The 27818-nt window shown below is 31.6% G+C and overlaps 1 protein-coding gene across 3 annotated transcripts; it reads left to right on the top strand.

Moving 5' to 3' along the window:
- The first annotated feature begins 83 nt into the window (after positions 1-83).
- On the top strand, positions 84-27720 carry LOC105202530. Of its 3 annotated transcripts, XM_039458972.1 has the most exons (4): positions 84-240; positions 2747-2904; positions 2981-3065; positions 24782-27720. In XM_039458972.1, exon 4 carries the CDS (start codon positions 24808-24810, stop codon positions 27451-27453), a length of 2646 nt encoding a protein of 881 aa, XP_039314906.1. In that variant the 5' UTR covers positions 84-240; positions 2747-2904; positions 2981-3065; positions 24782-24807; the 3' UTR covers positions 27454-27720. The 3 variants fall into 3 exon arrangements, with proteins under 3 accessions (XP_039314906.1, XP_039314904.1, XP_039314905.1); XM_039458970.1 differs by lacking the exons at positions 2747-2904; positions 2981-3065; XM_039458971.1 differs by lacking the exons at positions 84-240; positions 2747-2904; positions 2981-3065 and adding an exon at positions 13401-13421.
- The last annotated feature ends 98 nt before the right edge of the window (positions 27721-27818 follow it).

Genomic DNA, 27818 nt, shown 5'->3' with positions numbered 1-27818 from the left:
TATGTTGGATTCTCATTGGTCCATCGGTCTTATGTTATGCTTATATTATGTTATGCATTTCATGTGCGAGGCCCTAGGCTTTAACGACATATTTTACGCGTCCATGTTAAAAAGTTTCTTAACCTTTGCGAATGCTTATGGGTGAATGTTTATGGGCAATATTGTCATTTTTTGAGATATTTTATATATTATGCGAATTGGTCCCTGTATGGAACGGAAATGAAGCTAATGTAAAAAGAGGTAAGCAGAATTCTTAATTTCTCTTTCAATAGCCACGAACGGCACAACATGTTTAATTTGTAAAAACTATTTAAAAAGTGTACAATTAGGAGCTTGTTTTAACTACGTTACAATTCTTTATTTTATTATTTTTTTTCTTTTGCATTTATAATGAAATAAAGCTGTTTGTATAAACAATGTATTGCGTCAGGGACCTTACTAAAAAAATCAAAAACTCAATTATATTAGGCTATATAACCTCAAAGCGAGGTTAAAGCCACTACATAACTTCACCCAAAGGATAGTTAAAAAAATATATAGGACTAATGTTATTAGAGCAATTTTTAATATTAAAAATACATATAGTCTTCAAACATTTCAATTCTTTTTCGAGTGCACAACGCATAATGTTCACTGATAATGGTTGTTTTCTAACTAGAACATCCTGATATTGCACTGTGTTCTACTGTATGTAAAGTTTTTATTAGAATATAAAACTTTAGACTTCATTTTTGGTATACTAATGATGACTGAGCAATAATTTTCTATATAACTTAGATTATGTTCATATTACTGATGAACGCAAATTTATTACATGTTAAACATTATGAAAGTTGATACTGACATTTGACATGCTTGTATTTAGTTTTTTATAGTTTTGAGCAAATTTATTACATGTTAAACATTATGAAAGTTGATACTGACATTTGACATGCTTGTATTTAGTTTTTTATAGTTTTGAGCAAATTAACACTATATCATAGTTGAAGCACTTTATATTAGGTACAGTGTTACACTGTGTTATCTATGTACCTTGTTGGAAAACAGGTATTATCAATGAATAATATTATAAATTATAATTCTTATGATACATATTCAGTAATAATTTCATAGAATTTAGTAGATGTTCAGAAAACATCTGAAAAAGACTGAGTGCTTTGTCTATCATTGTTAGAAGGCTATGTAGTAATTAAAATAAGAAGAGTAAATGCAATAACATAAAAGACAAAGCTATACTGTATCACAGTATTTAGATTGTATGATTTATATGATTTCAGACTTATCACAAATTTATACAGCATCAATTGTGGAAAGCTCTTACAAAAGTTTCAACTTTTCATATTTTATGTGTAAAAATTCTGAAATTCTGCAAAATATCATATGAAATGCTGCAACAGTGAAATATTTCTAAAATTTTGTGATATCAAATGTTGCAACATAAATTTCTATGCAGAATAAATTTAATAATATACTCATGCAGAATAGAAGGTCATGATATTAAAATAACATCAAAATAATTTCAACATAAGTACTAAAAGCCATTTGTCATTCAATTATTATTCATTCTTTGTCATTTTGATATTGTTATGCTTTGTTTTACTTAAGTATGGCTGTCATAATATCAGAAGGCCAGATTGGTAATTATATGCATTTTGTATATTGAACTATGGGATGACAATATTGATTGATTAGACAGTGTAATAATACATTAAATAGCATTTGTTGTAGTGCTTAAACTTTGTTTCTTTAATTTAAAAGTTTTTTAAAGAAAGTCAAATATTATCAAATATGGACTTGACATTTTTAATTTATTAAGATATAAGTATAAGAATGTTACCCAAATAAAATCATGTTTTTTTATATATGTGTTCCATTTTAATAGATTTTATTTGAAAGTTAACTTTATCATTGTTTGTTTCCCTCTCGATCGTAAAACTTGGATCTGAAACATTTTTTTATATTTTCTATATCTTTTAAAGATATTTCAATGTTTCCATTAAAATGGGATACTGAATATAATGCAGTCCTCTTATTATGAACATATTTTAAAAATACTATATTTATTATATTCATTAGATTGCAAATATTAAATGAAAGAATTATCAATAAAATCACTAACAAAGAAACACAATCAAGTGTTTCCCTCCAAGTTTAAGGGGCTTTCGATACATTAAAATAAGAGACACATATTTCTTTATAAGTGTTGAGTTATACGTTAACAGGATGAAATACCTCTTTGAAAAAAAATTATTTTTTTTCTAAGCAAATATCCTCGAAACTTAAAGAGACAGAAAAAGATGTTCTAAATGAAAGTTGAATGATTTTAACAGTACTTTATAACAGTAATAAAAATATTTTTTAATTTTTTGTTGTTATTGCTATAAAGTACTCTTGAACCATTTAACTTTTAATTAGAACATTTGTTCTATCTCTTACATATTCAATTTACATATTTAACTTAATAGTATTTATAATCCTCTGAATATAATAAATTTAAATATAATATATTTTTTAAATTCTTTAAATTTATTAAACGATCAATTTAATTAAAATATTTTATAATAATGTTTAAATTTATTATATTTAGATGATTACAAACAGCATCAGAAAGGTTTTAGCCATTTCAATAACTTAATTAGTAATATTTCAGAAAGGTTGCAAATTTTTTTCATGTATCAGGGATTATTTTCAATAATTTTTCTATAAGATTTTAAGTGCAAGAATTGCGTACATTTTATTATTCCAGAACTGTCTCAGAAGTTTATATATTTTACGACTCTCATGAAAAACGTTGAATTGAATTTATTTTATTTAACTGTAATAAAAATGGTCCATGCTCTACCTGCACTGTTAAAAACTGGCAGGGGAATTTAATGTAATATAACAGAAGCAAATTTCAAGCAGGTACATTAAAAACATTTATTGTACACCTAATATAAGTTGTCAAAAGTGCATTAAATTTCATACACATATTTTTCAGTTATAGATACATTAAATTTAATGTATAATTTAAAAATACATTGAATTGAATGACATTTTTAACAGTGTGCGCACTTTACAATGCGGTAAGTCTGAATACATAAATTGCACAATCCAGATACTAAGGCAGAGTGTAATTTCGTTTATTTGTACTTTTTTGCTTTTGTACTTTATTTACCATTGCCTTGTAATCAGGGTGCACGAAATTTTCGATTTTTTGATGATGTTATTTGATTTCAGGGATCCATATAATTGTTACTGAATATATCTTTCCCTGCTAAAAATTCCAAGTCCAGATATTTAGACATAATGATTCATATGTGATTTTTTGCATGGGAAATCCATGTTATGGATATGGGCCATATTATATTTGGAATTTCAGCTGTATTTCAGATCAACTTTTATGTGCAAATTCTGTTCAATATATATTTAAAATTTCAGGTAATTTAAAGCTGACATTATTGCATGGAAATGCCATTTTCAACAGGTGTCTAGAAATTCTGTTATTTAAATGGAAATTCTTACATTAACCAGATTACTGAATTTCTAGACACTTGTTGAGTTGAAACTTAACAGAATTTTCATACAATAATGTGAGCTTTGAATTACCTGGAATTCTAAATATATGTTGGACAGAACGGAATTTGCACATAAGAGTTGGTCTGGAACATAACGGAAATTTTAAATATAATATGGTTGTAACATGAATTTCCCATATAAGAAATCACATATGAACCATTGTCTAAATACCTGAAATTTTTAACAGGACTCTCTATCCTTTCTCTTTCTTCTTCTTCTTCTTCTTCTTCTCTCTCTCTCTCTGTCTGTCTGTCTGTCTGTCTGTCTGTCTGTCTGTCTGTCTGTCTGTCTGTCTGTCTGTCTGTCTGTCTGTCTCTGTCTCTGTCTCTGTCTCTGTCTCTGTCTCTGTCTCTGTCTCTGTCTCTGTCTCTGTCTCTGTCTCTGTCTCTGTCTCTGTCTCTGTCTCTGTCTCTGTCTCTGTCTCTGTCTCTGTCTCTGTCTCTCTCTCTCTCTCTCTCCCTCTCCCTCTCCCTCTCCCTCTCCCTCTCCCTCTCCCTCTCCCTCCCTTTCCCTCCCCTCTCCCTCCCCTCTCCCTCTCCCTCTCCCTCTCCCTCTCCCTCTCCCTCTCTCTCTCTCTCTCTCTCCCTCTCTCTCTCTCTCTCTCTCTCTCTCTCTCTCTCTCTCTGTGTGTCTGTCTCTCTCTTTTTCTCTCTGAATTTACAACGTATGATATTGTTCATTGATTCGAAAAAGAATCAAAATGTTTAAAGACTACATGAATTTTTAATATTAAAAGAGATTAAAATTATGCTACAGTAATCGCGTCTGATTCATATTTGCTCAGCATTTCGTTAATTTTTTTCTATTTTTGTATTTTTTGTAGAAAGATAGAAGGAAAAAGCATATATTTTATTCTTTGAAGCGCAATATCACATATAGATAACACTTTTAAAACTTAAAAATATTATTTTTTTCTTTTTGATTTCTTTGCAACTTTTATATTATATACGATTTTGAAAAATAAAACGGATATTGTGAAAAAATAATATAATTTTTTATTGTTTAATTTGGAAAATAAAGCCGTGCAAAAGAATGCAATTTCCGATTTTGTTTGGAGGCGACTAGCTCGTAAATATAGTATCTGAACAATGAGCATCGAAGCTGTGTTGAAGCGTTATGATTACTTGTATAAATCAGACTTTAAGCAGTAAAACTTAGGGCCAGTTTGAGTCCCGGTCTACAATAGGTGTAGTAAGCCTTAATCCGTAAGAAATTGACCAATCATAGTTGAATATGAGGAGAATAATTGACCATGGTTGGTCATTTTCTTACGGCTTAAAGCTTACAACATTAATTGTAGATTGAAAAGGGATGCGCACGATTGGACACCGCACGATTGGACACCACTACTCACAGCGGCCGATGCCTAGAGTTTTTCCGTTGGTTTGGTTAGATAAGTCAAGATGATTGGTTGGTGTCCAATCGTGCTGTGTCCAAAAGAGTGTCACCCGATTGAAACTAACCGACCGGTTAAGTGTCAACCGTAATTGATTATTTCTGTTCAATTCTGCTTAACGACAAATGCGATTGTCGAGGGGTTAGTCACTGAGGTAATTTTTGTACAAGGGCTAATTCAGCGGCAATCCAAACGGAATTTTGGGTAATCCAATGTAATTTTTAGAAAATCCTAAGTAATTTAAGGGTAATATCAAATAATCTGTAGGTAATCTATGTATTCCTAAAGTAATCTCAGATAATCTGAGGTAATCTAAGGTAATCTTTGATTTTTTAGTGAACGTTATTGATGAGCATGTTATATTTTTGTATAATAATATACATTTTTAATCAACTTTTGGAGTTGACGTAAAAGAATTGCTTTTTTATAATCTAAAAATTGTCATTGCTAGATTTTGGCGGTATTACATCTTGTAACGCTTTCTCTCGGGCTGCAGATATACGGGCGTTTAAAAATTGTTAAACTGCCAAACTATTTTAAGCAAATTTCTTTACGTTAAGAAATTTGTCTAAAGTAAATCTTTTAATTCCTTAAAACGGAATTCTCCCTCTCGAAATGAACAATGGGTTGTATTTATTTTCCTGCTGATAATGGATACAGATGGAATAATGCCGTTCAAATTGGTATGTAAAGTTTCATAAGTCAGGCGTCCGCCTGTCATTCAAAACAAATTTCAAAGAAGCTAAAAATAACTAAAAATATATAAAAATTGCAAAATACATTTTTATCTACAATGAAAAGATATGTGCAAAATCTTTTAAAAGATTCTTTATATTGATTATTCTTCGAATTCGTTTTAGAATTGTTAAGAATTACTATTTCAAAAAGTTCTGCCCGCCACACGTGCTTACAGAAGACTTCGTCGGTTCATTGTTTCGCGTATACGCATACGCGATGCATTTCGCTGCCGAGAAACAATCACATATCGGAAACGCAGTCTTTTTCGAGTCTGTACTGGTCTATACTTGATATAAGTTGCGAGACGCTACGCACTCTGTGCTTGATACAGTTTTTGTGGTTTTATTATCGAAATCGATCAAAATGGAAAATTTATTTTTAAACAAAAATTTGGCCCATAGAAAGAGATTATTTTTAATTTGGAAATCTGTATTTATTTTTTGAATATGGCGAAACTGGATCTTAGAATAAAATAATTTAACTCTATCAAGAAATTTCATTACTTCAAATTCCTATATGTCAGTAGAAATCAATGCTCACTTCTTACTTATGCTTTTTCAAAAAATTGTATCTGACTCTAACTTGAATTCTAGTATGTGCGTCCCATGGTTGATGAGTAGCCAACCATGCGAACAAACTTTTCGTTCAACAAGAAGCTTCGACTTTTTCTACAATAGTCAATTTTAGTTTGAACGATATTATGAATAAAATTAAAAAAATTCAAATCATACAAAACGTCAAAAATGATTTAAAAGATCAGTTTATTTTCCCAAGGAAAGTACGTAATCGTTTAGGTATTGGAAGTAATGAAAATTTAGGTGATATCCCAGATGATGTAGAAATTGAAAACATTATTTATTATGTCAACTCTTCCAGAAGCTAAATCGGACCTTAAAATTGGCATAAACAACATTCTTGAATCGTATTGAAAAAATATTAATTGTTTCTCAAAATGTTTGGAAGAAAATTTTTTGGAAGATATTGATTTAAATAATGATGAGGATGATAATTTAATTTCAAATTTTGAATCAGAATTAGATATTACAACACAAGTTGAATCAATGTTAGAAACAAGATTACAAAATGACAATTCGGAGGTTGTAATAAATATTGAAATGTATTACGCTATTTATTATGACACTAGATGGTATATAAGGAGGGTCTTGGGAAAATTAACTAATCGAATATTTAAAATAAAATTTTTGTTGCAAAATTTAGAAGCTTTTAAGTGGCCGCAAAAAGATGACATTCAAGAAGTTGAGAGTATATATATATTTCATGATCCTATTAATACGCAGGATGTTAATCCTTTAACTATTTCTCAGTCTGATAGAAATTGATTATAAAACAATTCAAAAAAATTAAAACAAGTTTTAGTTACATTAAGACTTTAATAATTTTTAAGTACATACACATAAAACTTTTAAGATATTTGTTTCACAAATATACCTTTTTATTTATACTTAACTTGATTAGTCGCAAAATTTTTAATTTAACATTTAAGTTATGATATTGTTTAACAAAGAGTCTATCTTACTATTAGTGTTCTTCTTTTAATATTTTTTTATTTTATAAAATATCTATTAATATTTATTATGTGCTAACTTCACAGAGGTTTAATATTTATATTTAATAGGATATTGCTTTGTTAGTATATTAAAAGATCTCAAACGTTAAAAGTAGTCAAACTTCTTACTATGTATACATATAATACATATTCTGTTTGTAAAAATTTTTATATTTTTGTGTTTTTGTATGCAATGAATATTTGTTTTGTAAAATTGTTTTTTTTTAAGCAGTGAAAATCTAAAATTGATCTAAAGAAATAATATTTTACCTACTCGTATAAGGTAATTTTAGATGAGCAAAGTAAATGTGGTAAAATCTTGGGTAATCTCAGAAAATATAACGTAATTTTTAATACTCTAAGGTAATATTGGGTAATATAAGGTAGTATTTGATAATCTGAGGTAGTATTGGGTAATCTGAGGTAGTATTGGGTAATCTGAAGTAGTATTGTGTAATCTGAGGTAGTATTGGGTAATCTTAAGTAATCCAAGGTAATTTAAAGGTAATCCGTGTTAAAGGTAATTTTTGTACACTATAACCGCTAGTGACCAACCCCTCGGCGATTGTTCAATTTCAATAGAAAAATTAGTCGATTAAGTTAACGGTATCGGAGGTTATGAAACTAGCTTTTAAGGCCTGTTTTTTCATTATATAGTTGACTTGTGGTTAAACCCGATGTTTTAACTAATGAACTTTAGCTATGGCATTATCATGTAAGTTAAGTTTAATCATAAGTTAATCGGATAATGAAAAACCGAGCCTAAGGAGTAAGTAATTCAGCCAATCAGAATCAAGAAAACCATAACATAAGCAGAAGCAAATCCAATGTTGATTTTCTTACTGCATGTGTTTTAATCTTTAAATTTTTTTTATGCCATAGCCTTTAGTCTGCGTCTATCTGTATTCAATTCTTTCCACGTGTGTATGCAGAAAGAACATGTTCTATGAGCAAGCGCAACCGAAAGTTCTCTCACTTTGGCGGGAATGCAAACATAGATCTTATAAGTATGAACAGGCAAGATCGTGTCTGTATTTCTCTTTTTATAAGTGTCCGGAAGTACATTTCACATGCTTCATATTGTTATATTACATTGATGTGATACATTGATCTGATTGGTGCATACATTTTTTCTGCGCAGTATATATTTCCGGACACTGTTTCTTTGCACAAACTATAGCAATTGTCAGTCCATATTTATAAGATTTATAAGTGGAAGTATCGCCACCGAACTCACAATACTAACTTTTGGATATTATCACGAGTAGGGTTACTAGGAGGTCAATCATGTAATTTCATGTGAAACTTTTTACTTTTCACTTTTCATTTTTTATTTTTTATTCATAGAGAATTCATGTGAATCTTTTCACGCACAGCGATTATGTATTAGGTTAAATACGTGAAAATTTAGTTTGGGTTTCGAAATTTACCTTTTTACTAGTTAAAAAAGTTAAATAATAAATATAAAATATTTTCTAAATTTCAAGATGTAATTGTTATTGAAGCACATACATTTGGCTTGGTTCCTACCTTTCTGTTTTTATTTTTATTTTATTTCTGTTTTTATTTTATTGATTTCTAATCGCTTCAGCGGCAACTTTCAAGCTTTTTTCCAAGTAAAAAATTTATTTATGTAAAAAAGAAATTGTAAAAAGTATAATGTATTCTTAAATAAATAGCTATATTTCTTAGTTATGTTGCAAACTTAATTTACAAATATAATATTATATTTATTTTTAATGATCCATATAATAATTATTTTATTATGTAGTAATCTAATATTAAAAATTACATTGTAATTCAATATAAACAGTGGTTTTAAAAATTATTTTTGTTTTAATTTTTTATTTATGCAAATTTTAACGTAAATTAATGCAATATATATTTCCAATACCAAAGAGATTTAACTTTTTTAATACTAGTAAAACTATTACCATACTTGCATTCTAATTCCGAAGTACATTTATTAATTCCTTAAATTTTTACTTATTTGCTATCAAGGCTGATGGTAAAAAAGTTCACGTGAAAAAATTCATATTTCCGCTCATGAATGAGTTGCATGATCCCGTAGATGATCGTGCAATTCACGTGAAACTTTTCACTTTTCACGTTTCCGCCCTAGGGGAAATGTTACATGATCGCTACCCAGATCTGAACCATATAGAAAGAGTATAGAAAGCTATTTCTGAACTACAAAAAGAAAGAGTACAAAAGAGTACAAAAATAATCCCTCTGTCCGAAAATATGGTATACATTTTTTTAAAAACGTGGGATTAATAAAAGTAATTAATATTTAAATTGTTTTTTATATGTAAATAAGTGATAGTTAGGATACAAATAAATAGATGTGTGTGTGAAGCTGGCGTATCATTTCGTGGAAACTCACGAAATGTTGAGAGTTCTGGCTTTATTTACAATAGTTCTATAGTTCCTGATAGATAAAACAAATAGTTCTGGCCTTTAAAGCGAAAAAAACGTATAGGACAAAGTGAGACGCCAGGTTCACGCAGCGTCTCAGTTTGTCCTGCGTCATTTTCCAGACCCAATTCTTGTAGGATTTTAAAAGATCTATAGTTCTAGATGAGTTCTAGAAAGAGTTCTAGCGTTTAACATAGTTTATTTAATACAAAAAAAAAAAATTATAAAATATTTATTTTATAATATTACATAATAGAGTTCCGTGTACAAAAAAATATTTTTCCTCCAGTTCTGAATGTATCTAAACGCCTTCCGCAGAGTTCCGGTCGATTGCATAATTTATTAGTTAATAATAAATTGTTAACTTCCGCCAAACTCGTATTTTGTCATATATGGGTGAGACGCTGGTCTTTATTCGAGAGTTCTGTGTACCAAAAAATATTTTTCCAATAGTTCTGAACGTATCTAAACGCCTTCCGAAGAGTTCCGGTCGATTCCGTTATTTAATATTTAATAAAAAATTATTAACTCTCGCCAAACACGTATTTTGTCGTACTAGAACAAAACAAGCGCCCGCTACGCGAGCGCTATAAAGCTTTTAATAGTGAATGTATATTATATTTAAATAAATATAAAAAAATTAAAAAATTAATCAAGTTCAAAAAAATTTTACATAAATTAATAAAAACAATTTTTTTTACTTTTTATTATTATTGATTTATGTAATACAGTTATAATTAAGTATAACTAAAGATGTGTGTGTGTGTGTGTGTGTGTGTGTGTGTGTGTGTGTGTGTGTGTGTGTGTGCGCGCGCGCGCGTGCATGCGTGCGTGTGGGCGTGGGTGGGTGTGTGTGTGGGTGTGTGTGTGTGTGTGTGTGTCTGTGTGTGCTTCTGCTTCTGAAGAATTAAGGGGCATAGTAGTGGAAAGAATGTTCTTAATCCGTTACTATCAAAAAAATTCGGCGGTAAACACCGGGAAATTTTTTTTAACATCGACATATACTTAAAAAAGATCTAAACAAAATTTGTTGACGATACATTAAAATACCATCGCTGAAATTATGCAAAATTTGATTGCACGTAATTTCATCAATTTGTATTCGGCGATGCCTTAAGTCGTTCGTTGATGTTGGTTTCCATCATAAAGATACGCGCTGAGCCGGCCACGAATGTCTAACTTTGTATAACTTCCCGATTCAAGTTCTCAAATAGAAATGGTTGTATTTTGATAACTCTAGATAGATTATACTCGAATATCTGAGGTTAGCTACTAAATTTATAATATTAAAATATATACTATAATAAATAATAATATTAAAATATTATGATTTTTATTTATTAAAGGTTGTGAAAATTACAATTTCCGATGTTCAACGTTACATTAACCAACATTCATCTATTATTTATAAGAAATTAATATTGGCAGTATAAATTGAATCTAGTACGGAAAAATGGGACAGGCATTTGCATTTTTCTATACGAGGTTTCTATATTACGAAATTTTCATCCGAGTTGTTTGTGTTCACGAATCAGTTTCAGTAATTTTTTTTCGGATCCAGAACTCGAGCCGATTTCTACAATCATATACACAAAGCTTGGATATACACAAGAATACGTTCATAGTGCAGTTCTATTCTTTTCTCGATATTTTAATCACGATAATATTCTTACATCATGAATTGAATTAGCTTCGCCGAGGGGCCATTCACTCAGCTATTTGATGTACACGTGATTATAAAGTACACGTGATTATAAAGTACACGTGATTATACAGTTGATTACGATGTGATAACAACTACTAAAGTGATTTTATATGACTGTGTGAAATCGATTGTGATCACAGCTGATTTCATTGTGATTACAAATGATATCACAGTGATTACAAATGATGTTATTGTGATTGCAAATGATTTTAACAGTATTACTTGTTATTATTGCTAATTTCAATGTAAATATTGTTACAAATTTATCATAATTTTAAATTATAATATATAATAATAGAAATCATCAATTAATGCTTTAAATAATTTTAATATGATTGATTAGATTTTATTTAACTTTTAAAGCAACATGCCAATTCTTTAAAAAGTTTAAAATAATAATATATATAATATTATACGAGTATTTATTAAATGTACATCATGAAAAAGTAAGAAAATAAAAAGTATTTTATAGGATTCATAATCTTTATTTAATTCACAAAGTAGCTTGTTATAATAATCATAAAAAAGTTATAAAAATATGATATCATAACAAAGTTATAAAAGTATGATATAATAATTATAAATACTTTTTTATCTTTTCAAAAACATCATGGCTTAGCCTTAAGTTTAAATCAGTCATGCATGGAGCTGAAATAGTTATAACATATTGTTTAACATCTATGTACCCTTGTATTTCCATTTGCACTGGATTTAAGCATTCTTCCTTATTATCTACAGAATACCAATGGCACAGTGCTCCCACAATATTTTTATTGCCTTTAATTCGCGCAGTGTTACTGGAGTATTCTCTTGCCTTCCAGAATTTTTTTTCCATATAGGCAAATCCAAGGACAAAACCTATTAAGCATTTTTTTATCTAACCGACGGTTAAATTTAGCGGCCTGTTCTTACTATTATTATGCCTATGGAACTTTCTCGTGTCTGTCTGACGTGCGCGAAGTCCTTATGCGCACACGCATAAGCGTCTCATGGTCGCATGTTACCAAGACTGATTTCGTTCTGATTTCAAACGACTCGCAATGATTTCACGTGATTTCTCACTTATTTTTCTTTGATTACACTGATTACGCTTTTAGTTTCATTTAAATGATTTCAAAATATATTGCAAGATTACACGTGATTACGAATTGATTTCACTATTGATTACACGTTATTACAAATTAGGTGTACACCTGATTTTATTAGTGAATGGCCCCTCGAGCATCGCCTAATCAGTAGAGCAGCCGAGTAATTCACAATTTAAATCTTATGGTTCTCTTATCTTTTACAGGTATCCTTGTATCCGAGTGTTGATAATTATTCACAGACGAGACTATTCCAAAACTCCTTGATATGTTTATTATTACCGTATAGCTGCCGCTCTCATGATTGATTGTGTCGCCGAAACGTCACCGATAGGAACCAGTTTTCTTAAAAAAACTCTGCACTTTGTCTCAAGGATACAATCAATTCAATGTCGCCCACTCAAAGAATGCGGAAAGATTTAAATGTGTGTATGCTGTGCATCCAGTTCCTCCCCCCCTCTCTCTCTCTCTCTCTCGAAAAAAAAGAGAAGGTAATAAAAGAGAAGGTAGATATAAAAAATATGGCAATGGAAGTAACGAAATTAAAGAAAGAAATTGCAACACTTCCGTGTCCAAGGATATCTTGGAATGACGAAATTGACCGGGTGGAATCTTACATAAAATCAAATTATGTAGGTGTTTTCATCATGCACTTTATTCTCTTTATATATACTTGTATGTATACATACATGTACGACATACGTATATTATAAATGTCGCATAATTAATAAATTATTTTGATCATTTTTTAACAGATTATTCATTTAGACGGTGCACCTTCTCGTTCACCAAAAGCAACTCAATTTAATAATGGAAATGTTATTTATGAATTACAAATCTCATCAAGTACCCGAATTTCATGTTTAGAAAAATATAAATTTGAAAACACATTAAATCTGCCAGAACCGGAAAAAGTTAATTTTTCGGAAATTTTGAATATAACAACAAGAGTCAGTAAGTTTCTCAGGTTTATCAATTTATTATATAAATAAAGAAAGTCGACAATACTAACAAAAACTAATTATACAATACATCACATTTTTTAACACAAAATATTTTTCCAATAGTTCTTAACGTAACAAAGCGCCTTCCGAAGAGTTCCGGTCTATTGCATAATTTATTAGTTGACGCTGTAGCGTCTCACCCATATATGACAAAATACGTGTTTGGCGGGAGTTAACAATTTATTATTAACTAATAAATTATGCAATCGACCGGAACTCTTCGGAAGGCGCTTTGTTACGTTAAGAACTATTGGAAAAATATTTTTTGGTACACAGAACTCTCGAATAAAGACCAGCGTCTCACTCATATATGACAAAATACGTGTTTGGCGGGATTTAACAATTTATTATTAACTAATAAATTATGCATCCGACCGGAACTCTTCGGAAGGCGCTTTGTTACGTTAAGAACTATTGGAAAAATATTTTTTGGTACACAGAACTCTCGAATAAAGACCAGCGTCTCACCCATATATGACAAAATACGTGTTTGGCGGGAGTTAATAATTTATTATTAACTAATAAATTATGCAATCGACCGGAACTCTTCGGAAGGCGTTTAGATACATTCAGAACTGGAGGAAAAATATTTTTTTGTACACGGAACTCTATTATGTAATATTATAAAATAAATGTTTTATAATAATTTTTTTTTTTATTAAATAAACTATGTTAAACGCTAGAACTCTTTCTAGAACTCATCTAGAACTATAGATCTTTTAAAATCCTACAAGAATTGGGTCTGGAAAATGACGCAGGACAAATTGAGACGCTGCGTGAACCTGGCGTCTCACTTTGTCCTATACGTTTTTTTCGCTTTAAAGGCCAGAACTATTTGTTTTATCTATCAGGAACTATAGAACTATTGTAAATAAAGCCAGAACTCTCAACATTTCGTGAGTTTCCATGAAATGATACACCAGCTTCACACACACTAAATAGATGGCGCTGCAATAGTTGACAAACGTTAAAAGTAATTGACAACTGCGTATTTTGAAAAAATCTAAATGACACCCGTTATGGTTACAAAATGGCAAATTTTGATCAAAATTATGATCAAGTGCGTGGAAAAAGTTTGAAATCAATTAACACTTAACCAACGTAATGGTATCATGCAAAAATATTGTTACAATATAAGGAAGGTGAGGACGATCACCATCAACATTATTATGTGCCAGAAGCTGTTGAGTCAGCCACATCATTGTTAAACTGAAATACTCTTATATATTATTATTCTTTATATAACTTTGTATTATTAGACAATTTGTAATTATTTTATAAATAAAATCATTAAATTTGTAAATGTATATCATATTTTCGGACAGGTAAAAAATCCATATTTTCGGACGGAAGGAGTACATTTTAAGAAAAATGATTCGAGGTTCAGAAGGAGAAGATATAATCTTTTATATACGTAAAATATAATTATAATTAAATAAAAAATATAAGTACAATTAAATAAAAAATTTGAGGACATGCAATTTTTATTAATATACCTTAATAAGTATAACATTTTAATTAAATAAACAAATTTATCAATATTGTAATAAACTTATTAAGATAAAACATTAAATTGAAATATCAAACGTTTTACATGAGATCATTAATTAAATAAACAAATACATCAGTATTTACAGGATATACTTATTAACATAGAACATTAAACTGTGAAATATATTATATTAAGCGGTTATGACACCTTTGAGAATCAAAAAATTTCAGAATTTTTTTTTGCTTAAATGATACTTTGGAATGTATAGAATATAATTTTATTTGCCTAAAGTTGGTCTGGAACTCTTTCATGTACGAAATAGCCATGTTTGTACGCGGCGCTATAGCGCACGGAGAGAGCCTTGGAGCGCTCTCTGAGTATTCTGCTTTTTTACTTCAACTGTAGTTGAGTAGTTGAGTAGTTGAGTTCCAGATTGTTTAGTATAGCATTGTAGAGGCATGAGATTACGTAATTTGAAAAAAATGTAAAAGGTCTTTGAGGCAGAGGCAAATTGACAGGCAAACTGATCGATGAATTGACAATATACTATGGTCTAGCTATTTGCAGAAATTCTAATTCTATTGAAGAAATAAGGCAAGAAATATGGTCGACTTTATTTCATAAGATTTCCACAAACAGTGAACCGCAGCACAACCGTTGCTCAGTCGAAGAAAACTCTTGGTGTTCTTGGCAGCGGCAGCAGACGAAAGCGCACAACGGATTACATCACTACCAACACAAACCAGCTTTGAATAATGAAGTTTTTAAAGCTGTTCAATCAATTTATGAAGAATTAACAATAAGTCGAGACGAGTTGCTATCTCGCTGTGTGGGCGGGTTTACCCAAAATAGCAACAAGAGTTTTAATTCTGTGCTGTGGGCAATAGCACCGAAAACCGTTCATAACAATAACAAAGCAATCGTTGATATTGCCGCAAATATTGCTGTTTGCAATTTTAACGATGGCTTGCACAGCGTAATGGAAATTATGGAAGTCTTAAATTTGATAATTGGGAGTACTTGCTACATTCTGCGTTGAAACAGACGAACGCCGGATCTGCACAGCTGAACGCGTCATGACCGAGGAAGCTTAAGAAGCTCGTAGGCAGCAAACATCAGCTTGGAAAGTCATAGATGACGAGTATATGAATGTAGAAGGACAACTGTATGGTGCAAACATTACAGATTAACGGCGAACCTCTAATAATTACAAATTTTTTCATTGCAAAACTTTAAATGCGATATCTGTAAAACACCATTTTTAAAATCGGCGTGCAGCTCCCACAATTTACATCGGATCAACTTCAAACAAAGCTTATTCTGCGCCAAATTAAATCTTTTATAGAAGTACGTAGCCGTTTTTTAATAGGATTGTTGGTTTTTTTTGGAACCAATTTTATAATAATTTTTCAGTGAAAATTTGTATATTTTTTTTTCAAATTCTACAAAAATTAATATTTTTCAAAAATCCTACGTACTTCCATGGTAAATTTATCACAGAATATGAGATATTTTGAATTTTTGTTCTACGGCATACCAGTCAGCCGGAATCCTGCACACCGATTGGACCGGCATAGCGCAAAGGGTCATTCTTGGCGCCATCTACAGGACATTCTTTAAAGTATTTTGTAAATAAAAAAATATATTTTATAACTAGAAGCTATAATAAAATTAATCCTCAATCTCGTTTTTTGATTACTCTATTCCTTATAGATAAAAACAAATTAATGAAAAAGAGGAAAAATTTCTTAGGCAAAGGTGTCATAATTCCTTAAACGTTATACATAAGATCATTAATTAAAGCTTTAACAAAGTATTACAATATAAATATAAAATTTTAGTTATATTTTGTTTGACTTCAAACTTCCATTAATAGTTTTTTATTCTCTATAGAATAATTATAAAATTGTAAGCAAATTCTTTAAAATTGTACTGTATCAATAACAAATTTTGTATAGACGCAACAGTTAATCTATTTCTTTTGTCAGTCCACTGGGCGTTTATCATACTAAAAATTTTTTCAATGTTAGCATTATGACTTGAAATTGCAAAAAAGAATAAACATATTTTTAAAAATTTAGAGCTTAAATGGTTTCAACTGACCAACAGAACTAATCATTATCGATCATTAGCATGATTTAATGTATTATAATTTTTAACAAATAGTAAACATAAAGTAAAAATTAAGTTAGAAATATTAAATAATCTGATTTTTTTGTTATTTCTCAAAAAAGAGTACATTTGGCGGTAATTGTGCACTATAAGGGACCCAGCTCCAATCATGTTGACTTTGATATATGTTATAGAGGCAAGGAACAACTTTTTCTTATAAATTAATTGGCGCTCTTGTCTAGTTTTCGATATATACTTAGAGAAAGAAAAAATAGTTATTTTTAATTATTTCAGAAAATATTTATTTTATGAAAAAATGTGTCAAACAAAAAATGAAGCTCGTGATAAGTTTTATAAAAAAGGTTATATACATATTTTATCTAACTTCAATACTGTAGTTTTTATAGTAGAAAAACTTTTAAAATATTTTTTTTTATTTTGAGTAGTTTTGCGTAAAATGTAGATGCTCCGTCCCTCCCCTGCACCGCCTCCCCGTATTTTTTCTAACCTAACCTAATCTTATTTTAGTTGTAATTTGGCTAAAGATATCTAATTGACTATGTTCCGATGTTAGATTTGAAATTATGGCTCACTCTCTCCCGCACCCACCACGTCATTAGTGGACCGACTGAGACGGGATGGGTTAGGTTAGGAGAGGGGCAGAGCCTCTCCCCCGCCCACCCGTTCTTTGTACGACATGTAAAAATTTGAATTTGTCGGAATTTTTTTAAAATGGTTTTTTGATAATAACTCCTAAAGTATTGGAGTTAGGTAAAATATGTATAGAACCTTATTTATAGAGCTTATCACAAGCTTCATTTTTTGTTTAACACTTTTTTTGTAAACTAAATATTTTTTGAAATAATTAAGAGAAACTGTTTTTTCTCTTTTTAAGTATACAGGTTGATTCAAAATAACCTATTGGTCCCGAAGCTGACATATTCGTAATTGAATTCTGAGACGATTTTTCCTTTTGCAAAAATTTGTCCGGAGCTTAGTTTTCAAGTTACAATAAGAATTAGTTAGCGTATGACGGATCAGGTACAAGTGGTAGACAGGGGCGGCGCGATTCACTGTTACACGCGGGTGTTTCCGTGGGGCACCTCCTGTGCTCAAATAACTGACAAAAGTACATGAACAGCACATTCCTATTTAAACTTTTCTTCTCTCTCTCTCTCTCTTTCTCTGTCACTTTAATTATGCTACATTTAATTTGTTAAATTTCGATCTGTCATCCGGCCGTCAAATATTGGGATGACCGTGAAATCTTCAAGTAAGTTTACATTATTATAATAAATGTACGCCGGCGAATAATAAAATTTATTGCAAATTAGATTACTTAAATGCAAGTTAAAAGCACTTTTAAAACGCACAAAAAAGAAAGGAGAGAGGGAGAGAGAGAGAGAGAGAGAGAGAGAGAGTGTGAGTGTGTGAGTGTGTGAGTGTGTGAGTGTGTGAGTGTGTGAGTGTGTGAGTGTGTGAGTGAGTGAGTGAGTGAGTGAGTGAGTGAGTGAGTGAGTGAGTGAGTGAGTGAGTGAGTGAGTGAGTGAGTGAGTGAGTGAGTGAGTGAGTGAGTGAGTGAGTGAGTGAGTGAGTGAGTGAGTGAGTGAGTGAGTGAGTGAGTGAGTGAGTGAGTGAGTGAGTGAGTGAGTGAGTGAGTGAGTGAGTGAGTGAGTGAGTGAGTGAGTGAGTGAGTGAGTGAGTGAGTGAGTGAGTGAGTGAGTGAGTGAGTGAGTGAGTGAGTGAGTGAGTGAGTGAGTGAGTGAGTGAGTGAGTGAGTGAGTGAGTGAGTGAGTGAGTGAGTGAGTGAGTGAGTGAGTGAGTGAGTGAGTGAGTGAGTGAGTGAGTGAGTGAGTGAGTGAGCGAGCGAGCGAGCGAGCGAGCGAGCGAGGGAGGGAGGGAGGGAGGGAGGGAGGGAGGGAGGGAAGGAGGGAGGAAGGAGGGAGGGAGGGAGGGAGGGAGGGAGGGAGGGAGGGAGTGAGTGAGAGAGAGACGGGGGAGAAGGAGGTTTTAAACAAGTTTAAGCACGTTCACTCACGCACACGGCAATCAACTTATTGTTTCCACGATGCGACAGTTCAATTTAAATTTGTCGTTTATCCAGATCTATCCTTCGAAGTTGTTTCATATTTTACCACATTTACACTATTTACTCTGCACTTTATCGATAAACGCGGAACTTTGCGACGAACCGATCGATCAACTTTTTTAATTACTACTCTAATTACTACAATTATTCAATGCGTTAAAATTACTCGAAGAAACACGTGTTTACGTTACGATCACACAACACGTGTTCACTCGACGATATCAAGCAGTCGACTGGATGTTATTGGTTATGTTGTTATAAGAGTGTCGAACGATTGGTTAAAGCCATAAGTCAAAACGCGGCAATTTAAAATGAAAATATTGGTTAATACAATTTACATCAATACAATTTATTAGAAAAATGTTGCAAATGTATATTTATCATTATTTGTTAAAAATTGAATGATAGTGACTTTATCAAGATAATTATTATTCATTCTAAATATTCAAGAAATAATTTTATCAAAATCAATTTTTTCTAAATATTTTTTCTTTATTTCTTATTTTTGAATATTTGCGAAAACTGTGAAAATATTCCTCAAAATAAAATATTTGGTTGCCCTAAAAAGGGCAGATTATCCGTTGCTGTAAGGAGATTTCAAGAATTATATCCTTGAAGTTTTTTTTATAATAATATTCTAAATAATTATCTTGATAAAGTCACTTACAATTTTTAACAAGTAATAATAAACATGCATTTACCACATTTTTCTAATAAATTGTATCGATGTAAATCGTAATCGATGTAAATCGTAATCAATATTTTCATTTTGAATTACCGCGTTTTGACTTATAGCTTTAACCAATCGTTCGATACTTTTATAACGACATAACCAATAACATTCAGTCGACTGCTTCATATCGTCGAGTGAACTCGTGTTGTATGATCGTAACGTAAATACGTGTTTCTTCGAGTAATTTTAACGCATAGAATGATTGTAGAGATTACAGTAGTGATTAATAGTAATTAATAAAGTCGATCGATTAGTTCGTCGCGTAGTTCCGCGTTTATCAATCAAATGCAGAGTAAATAGTTAAATGTGGCGAAGTATGAAACAACTTCGAGGGATAGATCTGGATAAAGGACAAATTTAAATTGAACTGTTGCATCGTGGAAACAATAAGCTGATCACCGTGCGTAAGTAAACGTGCTTAAACTTGTTCAAAGAGCCCCCTGTCTCTCTCTCTCTCTTTCTTTCTCCTTTCTATCCCTTTTTGTGCGTTTTAAAAGTGCTACTTTTAACTTGCAAGTGCACATTTAAGTAATATAATTTGCATTAAATTATTATTCGTGGGCGTACATTTATTATAATAATGTAAACTTACTTGAAGATTTCACGGTCATCCCGATATTTGACGGCCGGATGACAGATCGAAATTTGACAAGTTAAATGTAGCATAATTAAAGTGACAGAGAGAAAGAGAGAGAGAGAGAGAGAGTTTAAATAGGAATGTGCTGTCCATGTACTTTTGTCAGTCATTTGAGCGCAGAAGGTGCCCCACGGAAACACCCGCGTGTAGTAGTGAGTCGCACCGCCCCTGTCTACCACTTGTATCTGACCCGTTATACGCTAACTAATTCTTATTGTAACTTGAAAACTAAGCTCCGGACAAATTTTTGCAAAAGGAAAAATCGTCTCAGAATTCGATTACGAATATGCCAGCTTCGGGACCAATAGGTTATTATGAATCACCCTGTATCTCGAAATCTGTAGGAGAGCGCCAATTAATTTATAAGAAAAAGTTGGTCAGTATCTTTGCTTCTATAACATATATCAAGATCAACATGATTGGAGCTGGATCCCCTATAGTGCACAATTACCTATTTGGCTTCGATAAGTGAAAAGTAAGAGTACGGTGTTTTGTGACTTTAAGGGGGGGAACCTCATGTAAACAACCGTTTTTTTCGATTTAAAAAAAAGTGGCAAAATTTATTGAATGTAGACAAAGTATACGGTAATATTTACTATTTAAACTAATTAAAAAAATTTTTTTGGTGTTGAAAAATTTCAAAATGGCGGCACAGCAGCTGCTTGAAGTTGGCTTCTTGAATTTACGCCGGGACACGCCGAGGTCACAAAATTAATATGAAACAAAAATTTCAAAAAAATTTTGTTATTTTATGTAAAAACGCACAACGTATACTTTCATAATTAATAAAATTCATAAAATTGCAAAAACGGCGACATAAGCAAAAAAAAACCACTTTAAACCATTGTTAATAATTATTGTTTAAAGTAAAATATTAATGATCGGATAGGTATATGTTGGGACCAGATAGTTGAAAAATAAACATGTAAAATTTGAAGATGATTGGTCAAGTAGTTTTTAAGTTACATGTCCCGGCGCGCAAAATTTAGTGTTTTGAGAAAAAAACGTTTAAAGTTGTATACCTACGCGCTCCGGCCACTGAGGCCACTTTCTTTAAAATTAACATAAAAGGAAGGCTTTTATAACTTTCTAATGTTTTTTTCATATTTTTGAAATAATTTTCTAACGATTTCAGCAAAAAAAGAAATAGAAAACGTAAAAAAATCGATTTTACATGAGGTTTTCCTCTTAAAAAGAGTACAGATGGTAATCCTAATCGCGAGTATACTATTTTAAATATAGGCTATTTTCCAGCTACGACACTGATGTACACTGTGTTTCGCCGTGTAAGATTTGTGTTGGAACAATTAGAGTTCTACAAATTAATTTTTGATAATACTAATGACTGAACAATAATTGTTCTTTATACCACTTAAATTAGTATTTATTTAGAATACCCCATCTCACCTTTGATTTTTATGAAATTAGGCTTATTCGACGCATGTTTGCATGAAATAAAAAAATCTACCAGAAAAAGGTATTGGACTACTCCGCGAACCGAGACGTAATGTAATGAACTGACAAGTATGCGCTATGCGAGAAAAAGTATACAAAATTTGAAATTATATTGTTCTTTTAACACATTGCGTACCGCTCACGAGTTTTCTCGAGCTGACAGTTTTTTTAATTTGTCCAACTTTAACGATTGATAGCTCAGTTTGCGAGACACTTTTTTCGGGTAGAGTCTTTCATTTCATGTAAAAACGCGTCGAATGAGCTTAATTTCATCAAAATCAAAGGTGAGGTGGGGTATTATAAATAATTACTCTTAAATTAATATGTTTATATTATAAATGAACATAATTACCGCATATTACATAAAATATTTTAGGAAGTTGATGACACTGATGTATGTTACATACTCGTACTTAGCCTTTTTCAGTGTCGAGTGTTACACTGTGTCATTTGTACCTTGTTGGAAAATAATCGAATATGATTGCTATTACACGGCACTATTAATCGGGTTTAATAACATCCGTAGTTATGAAACTGGTCAATCAAAAGTATATTTTTGAAGAATGGAATAACTGTGATTGGCCAGTTTCATAACTTCCAATGTTAGTAAATTCGATTAATGGTGCCGGTATAAACAGACTGTATAACAGGCCTTATCTAGCGGATTTTGGGGTCGCTAATTTCAAATCCAAAGTCAACATTTATAAAAATACAAGATGGCGAACCAGAAATCATAAAAAGTTAGATTTATACCAAATACCAAAAATTGTTGTCTGGGGGTTTTTAGGATCGAATCTGATTTCGAATCCAAAATGTATTTTCAAAATGTAAAATAGCAGATTAATCAAAAATTATTAAAAATATTTTAATTTTTAAAAATCTTTTTTATATTTTTGTGACAATAATACATACATTTGCAAGTTAATTATTTGCAGACTACCTTATTTTTACTGTTTTGATTACTTAGGTCATTGGTATTTTTCAAAAGGTTTTTGAGCGCTAAAAAATATGAAAAAATTCTGATATATTCCTTTAACATTTAAGAATACGATTTTAAAATTATACAACCCGAATCTCTATTTTTTTTTTATACACACTCGAATTTGAGGCAGAATTAGCAGAATTTATTATTACAATAAAAAATTTTATAACATTTTCTGTATTGGAATAAAAGTTTGTAGCATTTTTGAAGTGGAATTCAAAGACATCATTATCTCGTTTATTTTCGACTTCTTCGCTATCAATTTTGTTGTTAAAAAGCTCGTTGCAAAATAAATTTTACAATCGCGTGCATAAAACTGCACTGTCCTTTGCAAAGCGCTTTTCCATCTTGAATTTTAAATTTCTATACCTATTATGACAAAAATATTTTTTATTCACATTATATGTCAGAAAGGTTAGAAATAATACAAAGCATTTATTTTGAAAAAAGAAACTTTGTCTAACTACCTAGGGCCACTGCAGAGATTCGGGCGGATCCCGATAGCGCACGGTGCGATAGCCCACGTCCCGATAGCACACGTCAAATTTAAAATAATTCCCGATAACCCACGTCTTTTTAACACACGTTCCGATAACGCACGAAGTAAAACACGCACTTGCCCGATCACACACGTCTCGATAGCACACGTCAGATTTAAAATTAATTCTCGATAACCCACGTATCTTTAGCACACGTGCCGATAACCCACGAAGAAAAACGCACGACTGGTCGATAACGCACGTTTCGATAGCCCACGTCTCTATAGCGCACGTCTCGATAGCGCACGTTTTGATAGCTCACGTCTCTATAGCGTACGTCTCGATAGCCCACGTCTCTATAGCGCACGTCTCTACAGCGCACGTCTCTATAGCGCACATCTTGATAGCCTACGTCTCGATAGCCCACGTCTCTTTAGCACACGTCCCAATAAGTAAAAAATGCGCTAAAGAGACGTGGGCTATCGAGACGTGTGCTATAGAGACGTGCGCTATCAAGACGTGCGCTATAGAGACGTGGGCTATAGAGACGTGGGCTATAGAGACGAGGGCTATCGAGACGTGCGTTATCGACCAGTCGTGCGTTTTTCTTCGTGGGTTATTGGCACGTGTGCTAAAGATACGTGGGTTATCGGGAATTATTTTAAATTTGACGTGTGCTATCGAGACGTGTGTGATCGGGCAGGTGCGTATTTTACTTCGTGCGTTATCGGGATGTGTGCTAAAGAGACGTGGGTTATCGGGAATTATTTTAAATTTGACGTGTGCTATCGGGACATGGGCTATTGCACCGTGCGCTATCGGATCCCGTCTCTGCAGACTCACATTCGACTTTCATTTGTATTTCGTTGTACGAAATATGACTGACGAAATACGGCATCACTTGGTAGGTCTTCATTATTAAAAACTTTGGGGGAAGGGATCCTTTCTTTTTATCTCTATCAAATTCAAAATTGCAAAATTGGGTGAAAATATGATTCTGGTTAATCCGGAAAGAATTAATTTCTTCATATTCATAATCAGTGGTCTTAAAAACTCCTAAGTTTTAAGTAACTAGATCTATTTTTTGTATCTTCAATGCATATGTCGAATCCGCTATTTTAAATTTTGAAAATTTTTACAATCTGATTTCATGTTCAATGACCCGAAAAATTTTTATATGCCAAATTTCAAAAGAAAATTAAATGGAAAGAAAAATACATATATCTTTAAATAAGAATTAATATTCTGTTTTTTGCATTATTTGTCGAAATTAATTGCTACATGTTTTTGTGCTGCTATGTCATAATTTTGATATTATTCCAAATTTGCAGGTTATTTTTGACTCGATCGATCAAAAATGCCGGGTTGCGCAGCTGTCGGATGCAACAATCGCAGCGAAAAAGGATATATTATGAAATGTTTTCCTCGTGATCCAAACTTAAGAAAAATCTGGCAGGATCGCGTCGCTAGGGCCGATTGGGAACCATCTAACAATTCCTTTCTTTGTCATGTACATTTTGAACCAGAGGAATGGTCTATAACTCAAAATGGAAGACTCAGACTAAGGAAGAATGCTATCCCATCTATTTTCACCGTAACATCAACCAGAAAATCCGCCAGAAAGCGTAATAAGCTAACAAATGTCAAAAGTGAAAACGAATGTGAAAACGATTATATGACGGAGTCTTTAGAAAATGACACCGAATATTCGTCTATCAGCCACTTGGAAGAGAAGGATTCCGATTTGCAAGATGTCGACAATCCAGCTATATGGTCACTTGTGTATCAACCAACAAATCAATCTCCGAAAAAGATGGAAATTAAACAACCTTCTGATACACATTATATAGATATTACGGATGATCTTCAGCAGGAAAATATTATTATAATTTCAGACGATAATAGCATGAAGATAGAGAGTAATACCAAAGAGAATGACGTGTTTGAAAAGCAGGCGAGTACAGATAATAAAAAGTCTATTAGCAATTTTGTAACGAAAAGAAATTCACCTAGTAACCAGAATGAGAATATTGCTGTAAAAACGGAAATAAAACTAGATGTCGATCAAATCTTTAACGACAGTTACGATGAAATAGAAGAGAAATTAAAGCAAATTTGCGACGATCACCGTGAAGAGAATAATACGGAGAAACTAAATCCAATTTCTAGAAATCGGAAAGAAACTTTTGACAAATCGATAACACAATTACCATTTCACAAAAGTATAAATTATAAATATTCGTCAAGGCATGAAATTGGAGATATGCTTATCGATAATAGAGATAATATTGAGATTATCTTTGGTAGTGAAAGCGGAGAAGAATTTGCACGCGTTCCTAGGTATACATTTTACAACAGTGAAACTAATGAAATTGACAAACGTACACCAAATGTCAATAATATTACTGATGATAAAGAAATCAACGAAACTTTTCCTGAACATATAGAAGAAGCTTTTAGCGGAGAGGATATACACATCGTATCAAACATGAGAACTGTTGTAAAGTGCAAACGGAAAATTCGAGAAGAAGTTATGAGATCTATAAAAAGGTCAGTTCAAGATGCATCCTTCCGAGATACAAATTCTGTGAGTAACAGCGATGCCTCAGACATCATGGAAAATAAAGTGAAGAAAGAACTGAATCTATCTGAAATTTCGCAATATAGTAATAATGATGCTGTGTCGGATGCGAAATTTATAGTGAAAGTAACGGGTGATCGTGAGGATGTTTTTGACATTATGCATGATTTGTTTAAAGATACGAAAGATTTTACTATTCAAGAACACAAAAATACTTGTTTACAACAAGAAAATAATGTTACCTCTATCATAACGATAGATGATTGCTCGATGGAAACGGATTCTATAGATAAAAGCAATATTGATATCTTTTCAACTTTGTCAACTTTGAAAAATGAATGCCTAAGTACGAGATTACTATCGTCGGATGTAGATATGGATGAAGACATGAATAGGAACAAGAATTTGGACATGAATAACACTATCATTAATGGCGTTACCGAACAATCGATGACCAATAATATTAGTAAATGTGAACACGAAAAATTACAACGGAAAGTAAAACTGCAAGAGACCGTTATCAGACAACTAACTAATCAACTCATCTTACTTAAAGATTTGGAGAAAAAACTGCAAGATAAAAATGTGATGCTCAAAGCAAAGACGAAGGAAATAGAAAAGAAGATGAATGAATTGAATAACAGTACGGACGACACGCCACTTTCGATTAATTACAAACAAATGGATATGAAACAAAGATTGATTTATGATTTATCAAACAGGATGAATAATCTTGAAGAGATGAATAAAAAGTTAATGAAGACTATAACTATAGAATGTCAACAAAAGAGGCAGTTGGAAAATCAGGTTAAGCAGAGAGACAAGCAAATAAAAGAGCTTAATTGGAAATTGGAGAAGGCTTCGAAATATCTCGAGCGAGCAGAGAAGAATACAAATACATATAAGAGGAAGATGTTGAATATGCAAACTTTTATACGAAGAAAGAAGCTTTTGGACGAGAATACGAGTAGATTTCACGAAATAATAATAGATAGTATGAAAGAAAACTATTCAGAGAAAGTTTTGGCAATGGCGATAGAAATTCAAGAAATCTGTGGTACGAATGGATACAAAAAACTGTTAAACTACGGCTTTCCACTTCCAGCGTTGTCAGTCTTGCAAGCTCCCCTAAGTGATTGTATCTCAGATTCCAGGAAAAATAATAAAATTCAGGGAACAATTACTTTAAAACAAAATACAAATGAAGAACGTGATATTCAGTTTATAGAAAACGACATGAAAGTTAATGAGAAAAATCATGTGGAAAATATAACATCGCTTTGTGAAGAAGTTGCGATGGACGATACAGAAACTGTAACAGGCACGGTTCAAGATATTTTCGAAGAAAATGACGACATAGATGATTTCAGTACAAATGAATTGAGAGAACATTTTATTTTACAATTGAACGAAGTTATATAATTACGTGCATTCTAATAAAATTATATGTAATCTCTTTTATCTTCGAAATATGTATAATGTAATAATAATAATAATAATAACATACCAGAGATGTATGATTTGAATGTATCATTGTAAAATAATCATCGGATATAAAATGTTATCGATACTATTATTTATTGTATAATATTTCATTATAGCTCTGACTTATCTCAGGATATGATATAACTTTATGTATATGCAAACACGTGTACAGATATTTTTAAAAATGATAAATTGCACTTTTGACACGAAACTTTTTCTTCTAAATGACAAATTATTATATTAAATTGTTATTTACAAACCTTAATGTATGTTTTTGTATTCATTCTATTTTTTGTAATTAT

Source organism: Solenopsis invicta, chromosome 16 (genome assembly GCF_016802725.1).
Source record: "Solenopsis invicta isolate M01_SB chromosome 16, UNIL_Sinv_3.0, whole genome shotgun sequence".
NCBI lineage: Eukaryota > Metazoa > Arthropoda > Insecta > Hymenoptera > Formicidae > Solenopsis > Solenopsis invicta.
This window is presented reverse-complemented; position numbering and strand designations above follow the sequence as displayed.